We start from the raw sequence: 22,206 nt of genomic DNA, 5'->3' as shown, positions 1-22,206 counted from the left end.
TCATGCGTGTCAAGCTTAACCACTGGCTTCACCATTTTCCTCATTAGTGGTCCTGTTTCATATCCAGTCCCTATTAATCTAGTTGAAATATATTACTAGCCTTCTATATGAGTGGCTCGGAATCTCGTTTCAGATAAGCCAACTGGTGGATAACATATATTGTAACTGCCTAACCAGACTCCCTGGGAACAGCTCAGCTAGAGCAACCAGTTCATCTCTTCCTTTGCCGCCAGAGAGTCGGCGGTGTCCTTGGCATTATCAACACTCATCAACTCAGGAAACACCGATTCACCATTGTCCTCGTGGCGCACATAATATGCCAGGTCGCTTCCAGGTTGTAAGTGCGTTTGACTGAATCCATTCCCTAGATAGGCGAACCGGTTCTTTGTCGCGTATGTGACGTGGAAATCCTCGAACCGCTGAACGGCTAGGGCTTCTATATAGCTCAGTCCGCTCCCAGGCCATAGTCCACTGACCTTACCGGTATTGGCATTTTTAAACCAAGATCGACAGTCGCTCTCCCAGACTGTGCTCTTCATGAATAAGTCCTTCTGCTCCATGAAGTCATCGACCGCTTCTACCTTAGGCTCGAACGTGCGGATGTCTTCTTTCTGCCACCGATTGAGAAACCTAGCGATATAGTGTCCCTGCGCCTCGATGCAAATGATGACGGGTGAATTGGCCAGGGGGCTGTTAGGGCCAAGTAACATGAAGTAGTTCGGAAAACCGTGGGCCGCGACTCCCAGGTAACTTCGAGGTTCCTTTTCCCATGCTTCGGCAAGATTGGTGTCATCGCGACCTATTAATGGAAACGCGGGTCGAAAGCTGGTGTGGAAGCCTGTGGCACAAACCAAAACATCAAATGCATACTCGCTGCCGTCTAGCATTATGCCGCCAGACGGTATTATCTTCTTAATATTCCCAATGACAGGCGTGACGTTGGGCTTTTGGAGGCTTCCTAGGTATTCCGTACTGGGCTATAACGCTGTTAGTAGGATATGCTGCTGGCGAGGTAGGATATCAGACTGTAAGGCGACGACATCCTAGTGGATGTCCTGGAATCAGCTTTTCTGCAAGCCTATCATCACCAATCGCATCTTTCATTAATTGTTTCGACCATTGGGTGGCTGCTTTTTGGGGCACCGTGTCTTTAAGGAAGAGGGGCAAAAAGGTCGCATAGTTGGCCTCGATATCTTTCCGTAGCCGGAGCAGTTCTCTGGGATTATCTTGAAACGTCTGCTTCTCTTCATCTGTGTAACTGCGTTTTTGGTATCTCAATTTTGGTATCACCCAAGTCGGTCTGCGCATGAAGGCTATGACATGCTCTGCAGTTCTTATTGGCGCTGTTAGAGATGTGACGTACAAGGATAGCCTAACTTACCTTTGAAGCTCAGGAAGCAACTGTATACCGGAAGACCTAGCAAACTCAGTAACTTGGGGTCTTGAGCAGCAAGAAGCAACTAGCCTTACCCATTCCCAATCAACCCGACCCGCTTTCCAGTCAACGACAAAGATTCATCCCAATTTGCGGTATGGAGCAGCATTCCTTTGAATGATCCAAGACCTGGTGTGGAAGGCCAACGCCGGGAGTTTAAATAGCCAGTGGCATTTATTAGGAAGTCGCACCTTTTCTCAAAGATTTCCTTGTTGGCATTCTCAACTCGAACCTTCCATTGTGAGTTTGCATCATCCCAATTCGCACCCACCACCCGATGGTTGCAATTGATAAAATCGCGAAGACCATGTTTGTCCGCAAACCCAGAGAAGTAGCTATGGACCTCCGGGGCTGATGCGTAACTAGCTGACCAGTCCCACTTAGGCTCGAAGGAGTAAGTGTACATGTGCCTGTTGAATAAGTTCTCTCTTCTGCCATGAAGTATATGATCCACTCACGATGGGACGTCACAGGTACCTGAGCCTGGTTATCAGATTTTCTTACTTGCCTCCTCGAGGATAAATACTCACATCCGGGATATCGATTCTCAAACCAAGTTCCCCCGATATCTTCATTCTTCTCATACACTTCCAGCGTATAGTCCGTAAATGATGTCTTAAGCATATATGCAAGATATAATCCTGACGGCCCTGCTCCGATGCAGATAACGCGCATCATGCGATTGGCATGGATGGGCTTATCACGACGATTCTCCATAATTGGTCATATAATATCGCTGTGATCTAAGATGCTTGTAACGAGAAACGATAATCTCGAGAAAACACTCCCTTTACTCATCATTATTTGTATTCAGATACGCTCTTCCACGTGGTCACAGTATGATGTAATATCTTGGTATAGGACTTCTCCATTCTTGTTTTTTCGTCCCTATAAACAAGGAAGTATTGTAAGATGAAGCTAATAGCAAGCACATCAAGCATAGTATACGTTACTAACTATCCAGTACCTTTACTAACACTTGATTTTGAACTTGGTGAATCTGCTGTTCATTCCTGGGTAAGCCCAGCTATGAGAGTTCTCAGGATCCTCCAAATCAGTCAGAAATCATAGAAAGTAATCAGTACGATATATGTATATAGAAGCTCTTAAAAGGGTATTTCATTAATCTAATTGGGAGAATCCCATTGATCTGCACGATGCTGTTCCCCACTGCTCAGGGCAATATGATGCTACTTCTTCATACGGAATAGCGCCATTGCCAAGTAGGGGTAATTTCTGCCTCAGTAGCGTGGCTCATAATCTTCAGACCGCCCAGCTATCAATGGCTATCAGCACGTGATGCGGGAAGTTTGACCAGGCAATATTTTCGCTCCGCAAAAAATTGTCTTCCGCCGAGAAAAAAAAAAAAAAGGCTCCGCATCTCACGTTTTTCATTTGGCAAGTTTTCCAGGAAACCCCCCCTGGAGGAATTTACGCCAAAATGCCGATTCCTGTGGATAACGCTCAATCTATCTCGAAGAAGCGCAAGAGAAAGCATGGTGGAAATGCGCGCAAGGAAGAGGCTGCTGCCCCGGCTACAACTGAAGCCGTGACCGATTCTCCCGCAAAGGAGGAAGTTACCGTCGATAAGAAGAAGGCGAAGAAAGAAAAGTCCAAAAAGCAGAAGGTCGAACACATGTCTAGTGATGACGAGAAGAAAGATGCGGAGGAATCTGAGCAGGAGGCCTCTGACAATGAAGAGGAGAAGAGCGATGCTGAAGAGACACCCGCCGTCGACGGTGAGGATCTGCCTTCTGCGGATACAATCCGTCTGCCCCAGCAGGATGGCGACCCGGTGAAGTTCACGGAGCTGGGATTGTCAGAGAAGACTATGAAGGGTATCGAGGGAATGGGATTCGAGACGATGACGGAAGTCCAACGGCGTACAATTCCTCCTCTGCTTGCTGGTCGCGATGTCCTCGGTGCTGCAAAGACTGGTTCCGGAAAGACCTTGTCCTTCTTGATTCCTGCCATTGAAATGCTTAGCGCTCTACGATTCAAGCCGAGAAACGGTATGTACTGCGCATTCTCATGTGGTTCCACAGTTTGTATACTAATTTGTGTGTGTTTTGGTTAGGTACTGGTGCCATTATTGTCAGTCCAACTCGCGAGCTTGCACTTCAGATTTTCGGTCAAGTTAGGGAACTCTTGGCGCATCACAGCCAGACCTACGGTATTGTCATCGGAGGTGCAAACAGGAGAGCCGAGGCGGAGAAGCTCATGAAGGGTGTTAACCTTCTCGTGGCAACACCTGGACGTCTGCTCGATCATCTTCAGAATACGCAAGGATTCGTGTTCAAGAACTTGCGCACACTTATCAGTATGACAGCCCTTTCTGGCATTGTGAGTGGATGAATGGAATGACTGACTGTTGACAGTTGACGAGGCGGACCGTATCCTGGAAGTCGGTTTCGAGGATGAAATGCGCCAAATTGCCAAGATCCTTCCTTCTGAGAACAGACAAACCATGCTGTTCTCCGCGACGCAGACTACCAAGGTTGAAGATTTGGCTCGAATCTCTCTCAGACCTGGCCCTCTCTACATCAACGTCGACCATCGCAAGGAGCACAGTACCGTTGAGGGACTGGAGCAAGGCTATGTCATCTGTGAAGCTGACAAGCGTTTCTTGCTCCTGTTCTCTTTCCTCAAGCGCAACCTTAAGAAGAAGATCATCGTTTTCCTGAGCAGCTGCAACTCTGTCAAGTACTACGGTGAATTACTCAACGTAAGTATATCCAATATTGTGAGCTAAGGTTCGTAGCTAACGCCACGGAACTATAGTATATCGATCTCCCTGTGCTTGACCTGCACGGAAAGCAGAAGCAGCAGAAGCGGACCAACACATTCTTCGAGTTCTGCAATGCTAAGCAGGGAACTCTGATCTGTACTGACGTTGCCGCCCGAGGCTTAGATGTATGTCAAGTGCCTCCCTGCCCTTATGTCTGTCTCTGTTACACCTGTCTAACTTGCTCAAGATTCCCGCCGTGGACTGGATTATCCAGTTCGACCCCCCAGATGACCCTCGTGACTACATTCACCGTGTTGGTCGTACAGCCCGTGGATCTAACGGAAAGGGCCGCAGTCTGATGTTCTTGCAACCCTCTGAAGTAGGGTTCCTGAAGCATCTGAAGGAGGCTCGAGTACCCGTCGTGGAGTTTGACTTCCCGGCTCAGAAGATTGTCAATGTTCAGTCTCAACTGGAGAAGCTCATTGGCCAGAACTACTATTTGAACAAGGTAAGCTTCCCTCATTCAAACATTGTCTCCTGTTCTTATACTCATGCATCCGCAAACAGTCCGCCAAGGAAGGTTACCGCTCCTACCTTCAGGCATATGCCTCCCATTCTCTCCGGTCCGTCTTCGACGTGCACAAGCTCGACCTGGTTAAGGTGTCCAAGGGCTTCGGCTTCTCGACGCCTCCCCGCATCGATATCCAGCTCGGTTCCAGCCTGAAAGACAAACAACCACAGGGCCGACGGAACTACGGCAGCCAGCCCGGCTCGAAGTTCAAGCGCAAGCATAATGATGACTGATTCGATCTAGTAGAGGGAAAAAGCAATTGTCTTGCATGTTTTTTGTCCGTTGGCCTGGAGTTTAACCTGGATCTTTTTTGTTCTATATTATTATCATGGCATATCCTATTTTACTTGCCTCCGTACACCAGCTATGGAATTGTATCTAGATACGTCTTCAAGGAATACCAAAAATCACAGCATTCAACCCTTGTTCGATCCCTTGTCTGGGTCATGTAGGTCATCCATGATGCCTAAGGTAGTACAGTTGGTAATGCGACCGCAGGTGCAGCCATCTATTTCTGTACTTTTTTTTCTTGCAAGGGTGTCATCTCCGGATACGACGTCCCCCGCAGCCAGGGGAGTCTGCGGTTTATTTTGTCTACGAACATACCCTGCACATTTGGTACGATCGTCGGGTCATGAAAACGAAAGACACGAGAAAAACCGGCGTTCCTAGTTCAGAGCGTTGCAGTAACCACATTGGAGCAGTAGCATTTAGATAGCACCTACATTCTATACAACCTACCCCCGGCGACCGAGTTCCGGTTAAATAACGAGGGGACGGTTCAGATAAGGGTCAGCGGAACCAAGGATACAGAGGGTTTCCGTTCCACGGTTCGCGTAAGCAGACAACATACGGAGCACATAAATATACTACTATAATCCTCGGGTAATGGCAGGCACCCGCGCGGCCTGGAAAGGTTGATTCGATGAACGAACGAATACTACCTACTAGTCGATTCGTGGCGAACCGAGCAAGGGCCGGGTGGCTGGGCTGGTGGCTGGGGAGGTTGATCGCCCACCAAGCAAAGTTTTTGTCGGGCGAAAACGAATGGATTAAACTAACGGTTAGTAACTTTGGGGAAAGGATCTCGGACAATCGTGTTTCAATGCTCGATTGGATTGAGAAGAGAAAGTAATAAGGCACGGTGCCTTAGGCACGACTGTATTCTCATTGCGACCAATCAGTGACATGGGATGATGGACTTTTTGTCACAAGGAAGGGATAATGTGATGAGTTGGCAGCGGCAGGGCCAATGGAAGTGGAGGAGGGAGGGTCGCCCGAGAGACTGGACGGAGCGTCTGTCAGGGTGGGTATCAATGCTCGTGGCGGGTCTGCCTAGGTTGACTCTCACTCTCTCCACTTTTGGGGATGATCCCGTCAATGCTGTGATTCTTTCATTCATAGGGTTGCAAAATGATGCTGCTGCTTATTAGGCTGCATTCTTCGTTCCTGGATCAGCGTCTATCTACGTCGAGAGAGGGCCCCAATTGACGGCATAAGAGGCGTTTCATCGGTGCTTTCCTCGATGCCACTTCATACCTACGGGGAAGCGGTCTTGCTCGCTGCCAGTCTTCGTTTCATCTTCATGTTGGAAACCAAGAAGTCCCGACACACCTGTGCAACGGTCATAGGGCCATTGGTAGGGCTCTTGGGGACCGTCCGACAGGCAGAGTCAATTCCCACAGAGGACAGATCACATTCCGGTCACACCACGTTGAGACATGGCCGCCTTCTCGGTGGAATGAACGCCTTCGTGATAGAAGAATGCTAAGAAGGAATGGAAGGCAAAGCGAAGCGGGAAAGAAGGTTTTTTGGGATTTTTATATGAACTTTGAAAGCCCAAGTGACGGAGGGGTTCACGATTAAGAGTCCAATCAAGGTTACTTGCAATGTCAAGGTTGTAGGGAGAGGCCATCCACGTATATGTACTATTTACACAGTAGTATCTGGGGCCGTCTTGCCATGGGGATCATTGGGCGAGAACCCCGATTTCGACCACAGCGTGATTTTCAACTTCCAACCATTAAGAATGGTTGATCGAGTTGCAAACGAGGGAAGATTCGAACAAATAAAAGGGAAGGACTGGAAAAACTAAAATGAGAAAAAAAATAAATAATAAATAATAAAGAATAGTAATAATAATAAATAAAAGGCAAGGCTGGGAAACGATCTTTTCCTTGTCAGATGGGGCTGTTTTGTTGTCCGCCGCTAAACCATCTTTTAGTTCGCCAACTGTCCATCGATCCATCAAGCTATTATTATTATCCACGTTCATTCACTGTCTTTATACCCCTCCGAACCAGCCTTCGCCTTTTTTCCATTTTTCCCAGGACCGCCATTATTCCCACCGCTCAGCAATTATTGTTGTCTTTGCCGATGGTGGCCAGTATCCCACCGTCTGGCTTTTGAATTTTCTTTTTGTTTTTTTCTTTTGGTCTTAATTTTCCCTCCCATCCTTACTTGCGACTTTACATCCAATGAGTTTTCTATTTGGCGGTATAGCATGTTAGGCATGTGCCTCTAAAATTCCCGACGGGCCCAAATTAATTTATTGCCTTTCTACACCGATTCTTGCAGCTGTTATCGCTCATCCTCATCTACGCCCAAGTGAGGGATCAGCCGCTCAATTCTAACGGCTTTTACCTTTCCCTCCCACCACATTCTCTTCCTCTTTTGTTCTTGATTCCTCCTCACTGGTCTTGTCTCTTCCCCCCTCCCATACATGCTACATTGCTTCTAATTACTGCGCTGGTACGCTTAATTTCCTTTCTCCTGTGTGATATCAGATCCTCTACATCCTCCTCACCTCCTCTCCGACCCACGATCATACCTTCCCCACCCACTCTTGCCCAACACCAACACCATCACCACCACTGCCTGTCCAATCTGTAGTGACCTTCAGTCCGCAAGCAGCGTGGATTCCCTCCCAGATTGCTTGTCACTCTACCAGCCTCTATTCCCTTGCACGCTTCCTGCCCCCTGAAAGAAAACAAGGTCCCACTCCCCGAAAAGGAAATCAAAAAAGCAAAAGCAAAAAGAAAAAAAAAATTAGTGGACGAAATTAACTTGCCAGGGGTAATGGTCGGGTCTGGTTGAAAGGAGAGTCTCCTTATTCCTCCACCATGGTGTCGACACCCGCAGACCGATCTTACCTGCACCCACTGAATCTATTGTCGACACTACCACCACTGGAGGTAGCGTAACAGGGACTGATTTGGCAACTGACGTATCTCGACGCACAGACAAATCGTCATACTCCATACCGGACGACGGCAGTCCCGTAACTATCTCCACTCGGCGCAAAAACCGTACCCACGGGGACGAATCCAAGCTGTCCCGGTCAGCGCAGCACTCCCAGACCTCCCTGCTCATCGAATATTTCGAGGGCGGGAAGGGTTCTGGCTCCTTGGTCTCCCGACCCAGTGTCCGAGTTCGAGTCACTCCTTCAAACTCCCGGAAGCGCAAGGATTCAAAGGATCATATCCAGATTACTGAATCGAACGGGAACCGCAAACCCATCTACTCGCGCCGGATCTCTTTTAGCTCGCCATCCAAGAACAACAACAAGTCAAGTGATGATTATAGTATCTGCTCTTTCAACTCAGGTACCGATGAGAACCAGCAGCCCTCTGGTCATACACCCGTGGAAATCGAGCTTGTGAATCGCGACCAGAGCAGTGAGCTGTCTAGCGACGCAAGGTACTTCCAACCAACCTCGGACATCTCGTCGATGCCCGCAGATAGCATGCTAGAAGCCTCCTCTTCTGGTATACGACGAAAACGCAGCCAAAGTTCATCGCGGGAACGCGAGCACAGTCCGGAATACAAAGACTACCTCCAAACACCTAGGCGACAAAGAAGCCGCAGTCTGAGTACGGAACGCATCGCTCATCGAGTCGCAGAGAAACTGAGTAACGATCCTCGTGAGACTTCCAAAGGCCAACAGAACAAGGGAGACCTTGTCGACTTCCACGAACCAGAGTCCAAGTCCCGATCTCGCTTGTCGGCGTATCCGGACGAAGACATGAGTCCGAATCCGAGTTTGCTCAGCACGTCGGCGCTGTCCGCCCATCGTAAGTCTGGCGATCAGTATTCCTTCCGGTCTGGCACCTCCAAGTCCTCAATCAACAACCCAAAGCTTCTCGAAACCGTTGAAGATGCCATCCGTCGGTTGATATTGCCCGAGCTAAAAGAGCTCAAAAAGGACCAAAAGGTGATGACCAATACGTCCAAATTTGAACGTGACATGAATGCATCACACTCGTCCGCGAGCACCCCATCGCGAGACGAACTCAGAAGACGCCTCTCGAAGCATGCCAGCGCTCCTGATGTGACGTGGCCTACCGTCGTCCTGAATAAGGATGACCAGGACGAGGGCATAGTCCTTTCCGGCGAGCCGGCTCCCACGCAACAAGAGCGCAGGCCCAGCAAGGGCAGCGACTCACCGTCCGAAGCAAGCTACGTCAAATGGGGCCTTCGGCCAGAACTGACAGAACAGGAGAAGCTACGTCGGCAAAAGAGCAAGGGGTTGCGGGATGCCGAAAAGGCCGCCAGAGTTGGGTCAGCTCTGACCGCAGCCGCGCTTAAGCACCATGATTCTCGTTCCAGCATCGACAAAACTGAACGACGAAGGCCAAGTGGCCCGAGGAGTGGCAGTTTCAACGATACCGAATTGGTCTTCCAGAAACACAACGTGGCACCCATGCCGCTGCGCAGCGCGATTGAGTCCGACATGACCCGAGACTCGCTTCTTTCCGAACAGACCGCAGAGCCCTATGGTTCCCGTGAGACCTCCGAAATCCACGAGGGCCATAGTCCGCATCGAGAATTGCTGGATTCACGATATGACCTTAAGCATAGCAACTTCTCTAGCCACGACCTGTCGCTCCACGATTATCCCGAAGAAGAAGATCGCGAACGGAGCCTTTCACCTGTAGGTGACGCTGCCGCTGGAGCTATTGCAGCTGCCGCAGCGGCCAACCTCCTAGATGAACAGTACGGGCGTCACGGCTCTAAATTCACTGACCGTCGGCGCACCCTCAGCCCCATCCAGAGCGTGGCTAGCAACCAGAGCGAGTCCCACATTAAACAGGATTCAACCCAACCAATTGAGCATGAATTCTCTGGAACTGAGAAAGAGATGGAGCAACGCCTCTCCATAGATTCGCTTTCATCTGCCCCAAGTACCAACCTTGCAAGGTCTTCACGACCTCACGGTATCAATCTTGCCGGCCAAAAAGAGATCCTACGAAATAACAACAAGTATGGGGCTGAACTTGGGTATGAAGAATCCCCCGCCATGTCACCACGATCGATGACGGAGACCGCAAGTACTGACCCCAAAAGGATGACCGGCTTTGCGGACGAGAGTGAGGTGAGCTACATGGAAAAAGTAAACCAAGGTCAGCCCGTTGCAGGCATCGGTGCCAACCCTCAGGTTATCCATCCCATAGCAGTCGAATCCGCCGTGGCCTCTCTTCTTGATCCGTCAATTATGGACACGAAGTCCAATCAATCTGCAACAAATCGCTCGCAGACGGACCTCTCTCGGCGTTTGGAAGGTCAAACTCCTAAGCTAGGGGAAAGGACAAACCAGACTCCTCACGGATCCCGCCAAGGAAGCCCTTTGAAACAACGTCAAGACGCCTCCAGTCCAGACGCGACCTCTTTCCCCCGACGAATGGGAGCCACGTCGCCTCCCCAGAGCGTTACACAGTCATTGGAAGACCAAACCGACCCGACACACATGTTTTCGGAAGACATCCATGACCATGAGAGCCCCAGTCCAGACGTCGACCGAAGCCCAGATTCTGAATCGGAGATCAATACGAATCCATCTATCATCCAAGGGCCAATCGGAGGAGGCATGCATGGAAGTAGCTGGGCATATGAGCAGACGCCGGATAACCGTGGCCAGTCGCCTATGTTCGACAATGCTGGTTCCGCTGGCAATAAAGGCCTGGAGTTGGATGACCAACCCGATTACGGTCATGACTACTATGAAACAAACGACTACAATCCCGATGACTACCTTGATCATCAGTACTCAAGAGGGCCGTTGTTCGGCACGCCGCCAGGTAAAGATGAAGGCTATGTGTCCGCCCCAAACCCTCTCTCGCCGGGTGTCGATACCCCAGAGCCTTTGGACAAGGGCTTTGGCGGTATGGACACCAACGGTATGGGTCTCTTTGACAGTCCTACTGGAGCTGATGATCAGTTCATGCCTGGTCACCAACGGCAACTCAGTGGCTACTCCCAGGGTGTCGGCTCGCCTCTGTACGATAGTGCAACTGGGAGGGGCATTGACCGTATCCAGTCCAAAGATATTGTCGCACTCATGGACCACGTAAGTATTCCGATACAGAATGTAAATTGTGCGAACTGATGCTGACTTGTACACAGCTCACCGTGCGCGACGCCCAGCGAAATGCTCGCGATACGGAGATTTTGGTTACCCTTGTTAGAAGCGCAGCGGAGATGCGTAACTCTTTCGAGGAAATGAAGAAGTTCATTGCTCAGCAGGACGGGATGCTCATGGAGGCAAGTGACAAGCAGCACGACCGAACGTACAGAGCTCTCGGAGGCCCTCGCCCATTGCCGGCCAGCACCAGAGGTGCCCGCCAGTCTTCTGCAGACGAAGAAGACCTACGCTCCAAGCGTAAGAACGTTTTCAAGCGTGCACTTAAAGGACTCAGTCTCAAGTCTTCCAACGACCTGTCCAGGATTGAGGACATGCTGGAGCAGCTGCTCGATGAGGTTGAAGCACTCCGCGATGGTCAAGACGAGAGGCTGGGCCGCAGCGGGCCTCGCTCTGCTAGTGTAGATCCAGAAGGCTACGAGCCCGAAGGACATGCTGGAACTTCTTCTCCCGACCATTCCGGATACTTGCTATCCACTTCTTCTCGGCCAATGCCGGAATCACGTGGTAATGGATTGCGGAGAGATTCTGAGCATCGTGTCAGCACTGTTCCAGAAGCCGATGAGGAGATGGAAATCAATGAGCGTGGAGAATTCTTGGGCCCGAACCCGGCATCGTTCGACAGCACAAACGGCCGACAGGACAGGGCTGGACCCTCCTCGGCCTCCACGCCACCTCGGGCACCCATGGCCTCTGGCGCTCTCAGTAATGAAACGTCCCCGAAGACGAATGAGAAAGCCAAGAAGCACAAGTCAAGCAGCTCCTCGTTCTTCCCCAAGATTTCCCGTTGGTCCAAAACCACAGCGTCTTCCATGGGAGACAATATCCGCAATAGCATCCAGCCAGCCCGCAAGGAGCGCCCGTCTTTCGATGCTTCGCGCTCAGGGTCCGATATCCAGGGACCGTACAAGGCCGCTGACTGGTACGATCCCCAAGGCGACGACAGACTGCGGTCGACCTACACCCTAGATGACCGACAGCAGGAGAACCGCCCGCCATCGCCTTTGGTTCCTTCCCAAGTTTCGGAAGCTCCGAAATACAGAGCTCACCGAGATAGTCTGGATCTTCAACATCCTCAGCCTCGTCAGGGGCCTACTGGCCGATACCAGTCACAGCTGGAAACACAAGCCCAGATTTACGGGATGCCATCTGGCGCCCCCTCGGACCAGTGGAATTCGAACCCGAGCTTGTCAGCTGCAAACCCCAATCCGCGACACAGCAGCGGCGCCAGTCGGCTCTCCCCGATTTCGGATGCAGGCTACTCGGAGGCCAGCTCTCGACAGACTGGTCCACCAAGGCCCCCAAAGATCAAGGATGACGGTCCATTGGTCCCTGAGCGGCCGCCAAAGGTCAAGGAGGACGATGAGCGATCGTACGTGGATCGCGTTGCTTCACGGGTAAGTCTACTTTCGTCGAGGGTGTGCAGCATTGAAGAGAAGCTGACTGAATGATTAGAACTCTGCATTACGCTCGTCTCCGCGCAGCACACCACCTCCCCGTAAACCTACCGGGCCTCGTCCGCTGAATTCGGGCAGTCAATATAGCAGTCCTGGCCGAAGGAAGCGAAGTCAATATCGAGCAAGCCCCGATCAGGTCGACGAGGAATCTCTCTACTAGTCTCGCTTGACAAGTGGATGCCAATACTTCCTTACGACATAACGACTTCTGCTATTCACCAACTTCTATTTCTTATGATTCTACGTATGTTATGCCTAGCGTCCTTGCATACGCACGATGACTTGATTTTACAACATGTTTATTATCGGGCAAAGGGGTGGATGAGGCTGTAAATTTTGGTTTTCTTTCTTACAATACCATGTACCTGCGATGTCCAATAGCGATTCCCTTCTCTTCCACATATCTTGTTGGCTATTGGTGATGATTCTTCTTGCCATGCATAATTCGAATCAAAAGCACTCGATCGTGTTCGTGTTGATATAGTCTAGAGTTCAGGATCACAATATGCACATTCATAATCGACGGTGTGAGCACCCGCCATGGCGGCACAGACCAGTATTACCTATCTTGCTTTACTTGTGAACATATGTTGGCGTATTCTGGATTGACCATCACATGAACCAATCTATACATTCTAGAGAAACGACGCCCGTCCATCTCATACTAATACAGGCGTCTTTCTCGGCTTCCTTCCCAGTCTCCTTCCTAGTTCCTTCCGGCGAGGACATATCAGAAGGAAGGAACGGCTGTGGAGAGGACGGAGAACTTCTTATAAGTCGAGTCTCTTCTCTCGTTCATTCAATGCATTGTACCATGCCCGCTTTATACTCACTATCTATTTCGTTTAACACAGTCGTTACCAGATATTTCTCACTATCCATCACTAGTTACTTGTCATTGCTCTATCATCCCACGCCTGGGAGACTCAAGATGCCATACTATGTCCAGATAGTAGTGAGAGGTGCTCTCAGTAGCAGCCTATATGTCCTCACCACCCTTAGCCGGGAGACTGCCGACTATTTCTTCCGACAACTGCAAGAGCACACTGCCATAACGGCGTTGGGATTTACTCCACTTCAAACAATCTACACCCCCACGTTCTGGTCTATCCAGTCAACCCACGAGAATACCGCCATGTTATTGACCAATCTCATCACCGAAATCCACCAGGGCACGAACCGGGACATCCCAGAGCAAGCTCAAAATTGGCTGAGAGGGAAACTCTTCATCGGCCCCCTTACCAACCAGATAGCTATCAACCCGACCAATCCTCCAGACGACAATGCTTCTGGCCACGTCAACAATCGATGCTACTACATCCGCAACCGAAATGCACCAGATTGGTGGTTTGTGCGTCCCGATAAAGTTGAAGTGAAGGTTTCAACAAGGTACCGTTCGAAATTCTGCCTCCAATTGTGCCCTAGGCGCGTTGAATCTCTGGTCCTAGTCGGCAGAGACATTTTACAGCTCACGTTGATGGAAAGGGGTAACACACACCGGTCTGTGTCCCTTTCCTCAGACAACCGACACCGTTTGATATGCCCCTTAGGCGGTAACGTGATAGATCCTTTGAAGTTCTTCTTCTGTGATTTTAGGGAAGGGGGGTTAGTGTTACTACGCCATCTCAGGAACAGGATCCTTTTCTGCAGTGGACGCCGGGTGGCGCTTTGGCTAATGAAGGGCCGGGGGAGGATTGGATGCTGGTCGCTTCGGAGATTTTACCGCGCTGATGTTGAGGATTTTATATATCTGTTTGTCTTCGGCAGTAGGAATGGACCACGTCTCTATGTATGCAGGACCAGGACCTTCACGTCTCTCCTGCCGCACCTGGTGATTCGATTATAGAAGTTACGGTCATTTCATTAACAGACTTAATACTTCGCTTCTAGAAAGTGAATGCTACTCTACTACAAAACCGTAGAGGCTGTAAGCAGTAGGGAAGTGTCTGTGTTGTCCCCCGTTGCTCTTTCCTTATTCCGTGAACGGGCAATTCCTCATACTCATGAACGCTCTCATATCTCAAGCCCACCTTTTGTTCTCTTGACAAGAACTATCAGCCTATCTGACATCCTTTCTGATATATACACTCATTTCCAGCAAAGGCTACGCCATCAGCTCTCATGGCAACCCACACCGACGAAGAGTCTGCTCTTCCCTCCAACAACCCCATCATCATCAGCACCGGTGAGGTCCTCTCTCTTCTGGGAGCCCTCATAACCCTGAAGCTTCTCCACGCTATCGCATTCCTATTTCGCCTGGACAAGAGCCGAAGACGACCACTGAAAAGCCCAGTCACTCGAGCTATCGTTCGCCGAGAGCAACTGATCATTGATATTTTCTTATCCATCATGCCCGAGGGTGTCTTCCGCTCGCCCACCATTCGGGATACAATCGAGATAGCACATTTGCCAGCAGTCGACGGCCCTGCCGATGAGATCCGGACATCGTCTGACGTGCAGAGCCCTCTTATTCATACCTCACCCGGTATACCCACTGGATTCCGTCTGTGGCAGCGTGGGTCAAGCCGCGGCGTGGAACCGTTTCCTCCCAGCCCTCAACTCCCAGGATCAGCAAGCCAAGCAGCAGGCTACTCTGCGCCAACGAAGAAGAACAAAGTCTCTTGTCTGTCACTCATACTGTGGATCAGGACAGCGTATCTACTTTGAACCCAGAGTATGCTACGTTCCGGGCTGAGAGACCGCGCTTGAGTCCTATCAGTCGGCTGTGGTCTGTTGGGTCGGCCCTGGCGAACGACTCGCATGGGACCCTGAAAATGGAGGTGGTATCAAGACCTTCTCGGTCGACGGAGAGTTATCCGGGAAGATTTTCTATCAGTGAAGGGTCGTATGGGAATACTTTGTCCATGACACCCCTCTGTACAAGAGGGCGGAGTGCGACTTCTGTGCGGCCGTTTTCGGACCTGTCGTAGTGGATCATTCTTAGCGATGCTTTGAGTATCTGAGTTGGTGCTTTGGCTGAACGGTCTTTATTGTTAACCCATTGATGAAGACTGGCCGTGGGTCTGTTCATTCTACCAGGCTGTACTTGTTTTCCATATACATAGGGCTCGCGTTAAAGACATTGTTCCTCGTGAATTGCATGGTCGAAATATCCCATGGACTTGACAAAGATCTTAGCACTCTCTAGCACACGCTGTCTACAATTGCCGGTTACATCCGTTCCCATGAAGCCGCCACGGATATCGTCAAAATCCACATCCTTGACGGCCTTCCAGATGTGATGCACATCATCCGGCGGTAGAGGTATCTGTGTCGGTCAGCCAACATAAAACAAAAGAGATAAGAAAAGTAAGAAAGGACAGACCATATTAGGATACGACCACATAAAAGTAAACGACACAGTCCCCGGCAACCTCCCAACATGATAAATCCCACTCGGCACCACCCCGATCGAATCCGCAACCAACAACACCCTCAAGGACCTCCACCAAAGCACCGAACTCCCAGGAAAATGCCCCCCGGTCTTCACAGCCACCAAATCCGCATCCATCCCCGAAACCGACAACCGTGACGAATCCCAAAGAACCTGCCTCTCGCCCGTGCGCACCACCCACTCTCGATCCTCCCGAGCCAAGTAAACAGGACAGTCAAAGACCTCCGCCCAGTGGAGGTGCGTCGTGTAGAAATGCGGATGCGAGATAACTATACCTTTCAACCCGCCCAGCTCGTTGATCTTGGCGACGGTCTCGTCATCGATATAGGTGATGCAATCCCAGAGGAGATTCCCAGTAGGCGTGCGACATAGTAAGGCGCGCTGACCGATGGCCACTCTCGGGACGGTGTGAATGGAGATTAAATCCTTGTGAACTGAATCAGGGATGAATTCATTATGATATGTTGTGGAGCTTTGGAGAGCGCGGAGTGTTGTCCAGGATTGTCTTGGGAGGGATATATTATAGTCAGTATTATTTTTCCTTGCACATATATACAGTACTAATGTATCGGTACAATCGGTACCTTCCTTCTTCTCTCAAGATATCCCTGGGTTATAATTGAAGATAAGAAGAGAGGGGATGTAGATTTACCCAGTCGCAGGAATGAACTGCCTCGGATCGTCACAGATCTTACACGACGATTCGCATGTTGTAGGATACTGCGTTCCACAGGTTGAGCAGATGGCTAGATCTAGCGAGTCGGACATCTTTGAGGAATGGAGTCGTAACTGTTGGGGAGGTAACTACTAGTAGTACATCAGTGCTGGTGAGGGGATTAAATACGTGGGTGTACTTCCATTGGCAGTGCGGGGGAGGCGTCACATGTACCATGGATGGGATATACGGGGGCTACGTCATTTGCTGCTACCACTGCTAGTTACTAGTTGGGACTTTATCTTGTTACTAATGCAGGTTAGGCTGTTTTGTCTTGTTTGGTGAGGTTTATTGGTGTTGTAGTGGGTTGGTGGGATTATTGTGATGGTAACTTAGGTAGGGTAGGGTTACATGTGTCTCTACATAGAATGGGACTTGGTACTAGTATACCCTATTAAATCTATTTTTGTCTTTCATTTTAACCTCGTGTTTTCCGAGGTAATCACGTTCAAAGTGATATGTACATAGTATCAACCGCTCTCGTGTTCTGCTTGTTTAGGGCACGGTTAGTCGGGAATTGAATATAGTCAGAACGACTTATTCTCACGTCCCTCTGGATATAGAATGTGTGGAACTGGTGCTGAAATAACTGCTTCTAGATCTCGGGATGACATGTAGGTCTACCTCTTGAGATTGACAATTGTTGATTTCTCCGTGGATAATAGATAAAAAGTGTGAACTAGTATAAAGGCTGAAGTGTGTCACCACTGACACATAACATCCTGGAGAGAGTACTCAACTACAACCCCACAGCTATGGCCATCTATATCCATAAAATAAACCCAAAGTCTCACCCTCTAACCCCCGGGAAAAACCCCACATAATAATCCCGCTTCCCCAGCGGCACGCCCTCCTTCCTCAGGATGGCATACGCAGTCGTAAGATGGAAATAGATATTGGGCAAGGCAACGGTATGAGCATACGCGGCGGCGGGCATGTCGACCGCCTTCTCGGGGCCCATGGGAGTGGACGCCACGACGTCGGCGTGCCGGTTGACGACGTCCTTATCGGCCTGCTGGAGCGCCTTCAGCACCGTCTCAATGCGCCCGTGGCACTCGGCATATGTCGCGGGACAGCCGTCGAACGACACCGGCGACTGGCCGGTCAGTCTGGCGACCAGGTTCGCGGCGAACTGGGTCGTGATGCGCACTTGGTCGGTTAGAGGGTACATGTCCTCGTGGAGACGGGCGGAGAGGAGGGCGGCGGCATTGGGCTGTTGCGAGGCTTGCTGTAGGATGTGGGATAGGGTTGTGAGGATGGATTGGACTACCGGGATGGTTCCGTCGTAGAAGGTGTGCGCCATTTTTGGAGTGAGGATTGAATCCGATTGATGGGGTGTGCGGAAGTGTTGGTCACTTGTTGGATTCTAGTGTAAGACGGAGGTACTCATGTTCCTATTATATGAGACAGATCGAGGGGTCTTTTTGAATCTAACTATGCGCAGTTAAGTGAGTCTTGGCGTTGGGGCTGTATAGTTATAGACAGACAGACCATCAGGAAGGCTAGAGGGGGTCAGGAGAAGTCGAATGTCCGAGTGAATATCAAGACTAAGGATAGAATAGAGCGACAATGCATTCTTTACTTTTTTTCATGTCTACTTTACTTCACATTGAATCTTGGGACCCGCATACGTTCAATGTTTCGCTGGCCAAACTTAGCCCTAAATAGACCGTCATCTACCGCTATGCTTAGCGTCCTGACCACGCAAGTAATCTCAAATTTTCATTATGATTCATCTGCCTGTCACTCCCTTGGACTACTTCATTATGCATGAGGATGCTGGGTCAGCCTATCACGATAGTCAAAGCCCAAGAAATCACGATGGCTGACCCCTAGGGGATTTGGTTCAAAGGAGACGAAGGTACTACTAGTATATAGTTCGTGAATCAGTTGGTAAACAAATCCATTTACCTCGACTCTACCCTTCCTTGCCTCTTCTTCTCTTGATTCGTTCTCTAAGTCCCCATTTCTACGACAAAAACATTGATGTTGACTCGGCCGAGGGGTTTCGGGATGAGAGCATTGCATATGCGTCCGGTCTTCTGGCTTCGGGGGCCTTGGTTGAATTGCATGTCTGGCCTGGTGCTTTTCATGGATTGGTTCCTGAAGCTGCTCTTTCGAAAGCTGGTGCTAAGGCAAGGGATGATTGGATTGCTCGTATGATGAAATAATGTTGAAAGTGGGGAAATAGTTATTAGTAGTGATAGATGCCGTCAATACAGGATAATATTATCGAGTTCTGAACCCAGAATCCTATAGTTCTCTAGGGTGCCCACGTGGTTTCCAAAAGGCAGGATAGCCAGCTTCTATTCCGTTCCTAGCTCGGCCAAAAAGCCACCATACTCGAACTATGTCTGATGTCGCCTGAATCGCACCTTATATAGATCTAGCAGCCTGCCGCCGCCGGAACAAGCAAAAAATGATTTGAAGTAATAGAGTCAAAAAGAGGATCTGACAAGAGTGGGATTCGAACCCACGCGTCTTGCGACATATGAAACCACTAGTTATCTAGTGCTAAGAATAGATCTTGAGTCATACCTTCATTGTTTATTAGTACTCAGTATAAAGAGGCGAAAATATGTTTAACTTACACCTTAACCACTCGGTCATCTTGCCATGCTGATGGAATAATTTTGCAAAGATGAGATCACAAGAACATTCCAAAAAGCCACTTGGGCCTATACTTAGGGCTAGTTGCGGGAGCTAGTCCAGAATAGGAAGCATCTGTGAATAACTACGGAGAACGTGTTATTTGGACCTCACACTAAACTAAGAGGAAAGAATTATACCTTATACTTAAAGTACTGTAAATTAGTCTTTGAGGCCACTGATAAATCGTATTCAGGAAGGACCTTCCAGCATAGTAGGATTGCTACCTGGCTGACTGCTTGACTGCCGGCCTACCAGTCTGCCGCCTGATATCTCTCGATTTCTAGACCCCTTGGGCCTTCCACGGGCCCGTACAATCAGCAGTTTTAGTAGATAAGGCCATTCAATTGGTAAAACCTAGATCTAGATCATATAGGACAGTCAATTTGACAAAGATGGCCTATGCAGCCCGCAGTGGGCTGGATGTCTGATCCACCAGTAGTGCCAGGAATCTTATTCCTAGAGAATTTTCCCCATTTTCATAATCTTATCTTAGTGTGGGCTCAATGCAATGATATTGAAAAGGCAACGGATATATTACCTGAGGCGGTTGTTCGGCCGCCGCGTTGTTTATACATATATACTGTACAGTCATCAAACCACACCGCCATGCAATCTGTGGCATGAGGTAGCTTTTTGTATATTACTTTAAGCGATTTTAGTGTTCCGTATATAACCAAGACCAGATATAAATATCGGGGTTCTTTAACAAGCTGGATGAGGTTGTGCTAGTATAGTTTCTTTGATTTCAGGTTTCTTGTTCGGTTTACTGATAGGTCTAGCGGAAGTGCCTAACCCTATCTGGTATAGTGGTGGGTTCAAATGGTTTTTCCAGGACCTTTCAACACAACCAAAATGTACTCCGTAGATACATTAGGATATCTACACTGGATTCTGGAGAAGGCCCATACCAACAATGGTTCAAAAAATGATGACAAGAGTGGGATTCGAACCCACGCGTCTTGCGACATGTGAAACCACTAGTTATCTAGTGCTAAGATAAATATCTTGAGTCACACCTTGTTTGAATTAGTAATGAGTATAAAGAGGTGACCTAAGAATAGGTAACTTACACCTTAACCACTCGGTCATCTTGCCGACCTGATGACTAAGTGAGTTGGATTTAGCTACTTATTTAGTTGGCTATCCATAGGTAGGCTGTTACTAGTACTAAGATACAACACAAGTTGAGAAGCCCAGAAATCTGATTATCTTTCCAGACAAAACTGAGTCTACATGCAGCATTGCCATTAAGCTTCGGAATACCACTCAGGAACTCTTCTACAAGATCCAGAAAGCAAAATTGGAGTGGGGGAATTCTGCTAGGTTGAAGTAGAGTTCTGAGTGATTTTTACAGACACAACCAAGCGAAATCGCCTACTCTCAAGCACTTGGTATGGATAGGGCAATTCTCGGCCAGGTCCGCTGCAAAATTTACAATCCATATATAGATAAATGCAGAACTCAAAGCCGTTCAAAAAGCCTGGTAAATTCATTCTACACTACACTCCACTGCACAAAAACCAGAGGAATCAGATTCTCTCAATTATACATAGAATATTCCTGAAACACCAGTTGCTGGCCAGGTATTCCATGTTTAGAAAGTTTCAAGTAACCCTCCTAATTTAGATTAGTAGGGTTATATGTACATACAGAGTGGTTGCGGGTGTCTTTGCCAAGTCTTTTCCTCGGTCGTATATTAATGAAAAACAAGAGAAAAGGAAACAAATACGGCAAGATGACCGAGTGGTTAAGGTGTAAGTCACATATTTTCACCTCATTTATATTAATTACTAATCCAAAACAGGTGTGACTCAAGATCTTATCTTAGCACTAGATAACTAGTGGTTTCACATGTCGCAAGACGCGTGGGTTCGAATCCCACTCTTGTCATCATTTTTTGAACTCCTGCCAAACTACATACATAGCTGGTCAGCCTTTACTTTTTTCAATTTTCAAGGGTCATGTTAAAAAACACCAGAACCTTTTTCCCTAAGCTTGTTCCTTTATAGCAGAGCGCGAAGCTCTTAAGTTTTAAACGTAGTATAGTAATACAACATGCAGCAGTCGTCTGATGACCTTGATGTGTCCGTCGGCTGCGGCCTACCACAACGCTGTCCGGTCATTAGAGCCCTTGACTCTAAGACATATGCCCTGCTGCCTCAGCAGAAGCTCAACAACGTCGGCGGACCCCCAACATGCTGCGTAAATGAGCGGGGTAGAGGATTTGAACACTGCGTTGATATTGGCATGAAAGTGGTTAAGTGGTTCTGTTATCTGCAGATTGTTGGTCATGGCAGCCCAATGTAGATGACAGCTATTCTCGTATCGGACGTTGAATTTGTAAACTTCTGGCAGAAGAATCCTATATAAGGTCTTTGTGATGAGCGCACAGATAAAGATATCATACGAGCTACCAAGCCTTGCGGCGATGGAGAGAAGGATTCCTCCCGGGAGATCAAGAAGGTTCATCTAATACCGTTATAGGTTCATGACTCAGAAGAGAACAACCATTATAAATCCCAGATGCATACCATGAATAGCTATCTTATAACTCGGTACTCTGCTGCGTGGGCTGCATAATCATCTTCGGGCGAGGTTGAATATATATCAATGAGCTACTGGCAGCATTATTGATATTTACACCCGGGGTTCTGCCAGAAATCCCATATTGAACCGTACCAGCATTGTAGGGAATGTGTTTTAGGCAGACAATGAAATCACGACACAATATGGAAAATAACTGTTTTCCTGGGAAAACCCTACCCGCTTCGGGGCTGATATTTATTATAGGAGGTGCAGCAATATCTTTAGAAATAAGAGTCTAGGACTCTTAAGA

The 22,206-nt window shown here is 48.9% G+C and overlaps 6 protein-coding genes across 6 annotated transcripts; 3 read left to right on the top strand and 3 right to left on the bottom strand.

Annotated features, from left to right (window-relative positions):
• Positions 1–197: 197 nt before the first annotated feature.
• ANOM_007503 (flavin-containing monooxygenase) lies at positions 198–2,152 on the bottom strand (the record flags this gene model as incomplete). Its single annotated transcript, XM_015552759.1, has 6 exons — positions 198–977; positions 1,027–1,333; positions 1,382–1,417; positions 1,471–1,845; positions 1,894–1,912; positions 1,966–2,152. The coding sequence occupies 6 exons, from the start codon at positions 2,150–2,152 to the stop codon at positions 198–200; spliced, it is 1,704 nt and encodes a 567-aa protein (XP_015406305.1).
• A 724-nt stretch (positions 2,153–2,876) lies between these two features.
• has1 (ATP-dependent RNA helicase HAS1) lies at positions 2,877–4,967 on the top strand (the record flags this gene model as incomplete). Its single annotated transcript, XM_015552758.1, has 6 exons — positions 2,877–3,447; positions 3,513–3,755; positions 3,814–4,160; positions 4,217–4,348; positions 4,411–4,671; positions 4,731–4,967. The coding sequence occupies 6 exons, from the start codon at positions 2,877–2,879 to the stop codon at positions 4,965–4,967; spliced, it is 1,791 nt and encodes a 596-aa protein (XP_015406306.1).
• A 2,867-nt stretch (positions 4,968–7,834) lies between these two features.
• On the top strand, positions 7,835–12,858 carry ANOM_007501 (uncharacterized protein; the record flags this gene model as incomplete). Its single annotated transcript, XM_015552757.1, has 3 exons — positions 7,835–11,080; positions 11,137–12,549; positions 12,608–12,858. Coding segments are annotated over 3 exons (4,821 nt in total), but the record flags the coding sequence as incomplete, so codon positions are not given.
• A 682-nt stretch (positions 12,859–13,540) lies between these two features.
• ANOM_007500 (uncharacterized protein) lies at positions 13,541–15,276 on the top strand (the record flags this gene model as incomplete). The annotated part of the gene is made up of 2 exons (XM_015552756.1): positions 13,541–14,375; positions 14,708–15,276. 2 exons carry the CDS (start codon positions 13,541–13,543, stop codon positions 15,274–15,276), a joined length of 1,404 nt encoding a protein of 467 aa, XP_015406308.1.
• A 406-nt stretch (positions 15,277–15,682) lies between these two features.
• On the bottom strand, positions 15,683–16,771 carry ANOM_007499 (putative metallo-beta-lactamase domain protein; the record flags this gene model as incomplete). The annotated part of the gene is made up of 3 exons (XM_015552755.1): positions 15,683–15,877; positions 15,935–16,508; positions 16,656–16,771. The coding sequence occupies 3 exons, from the start codon at positions 16,769–16,771 to the stop codon at positions 15,683–15,685; spliced, it is 885 nt and encodes a 294-aa protein (XP_015406323.1).
• Positions 16,772–17,508: 737 nt separating this feature from the next.
• On the bottom strand, positions 17,509–18,021 carry ANOM_007498 (DUF1993 domain-containing protein; the record flags this gene model as incomplete). The annotated part of the gene is made up of 1 exon (XM_015552754.1): positions 17,509–18,021. The coding sequence occupies one exon, from the start codon at positions 18,019–18,021 to the stop codon at positions 17,509–17,511; it is 513 nt and encodes a 170-aa protein (XP_015406324.1).
• Positions 18,022–22,206: the final 4,185 nt, after the last annotated feature.

This window comes from Aspergillus nomiae (assembly GCF_001204775.2).
Source record: "Aspergillus nomiae NRRL 13137 chromosome Unknown contig00159, whole genome shotgun sequence".
In the NCBI taxonomy this organism is placed as follows: Eukaryota; Fungi; Ascomycota; class Eurotiomycetes; order Eurotiales; family Aspergillaceae; genus Aspergillus; species Aspergillus nomiae.
This window is presented reverse-complemented; position numbering and strand designations above follow the sequence as displayed.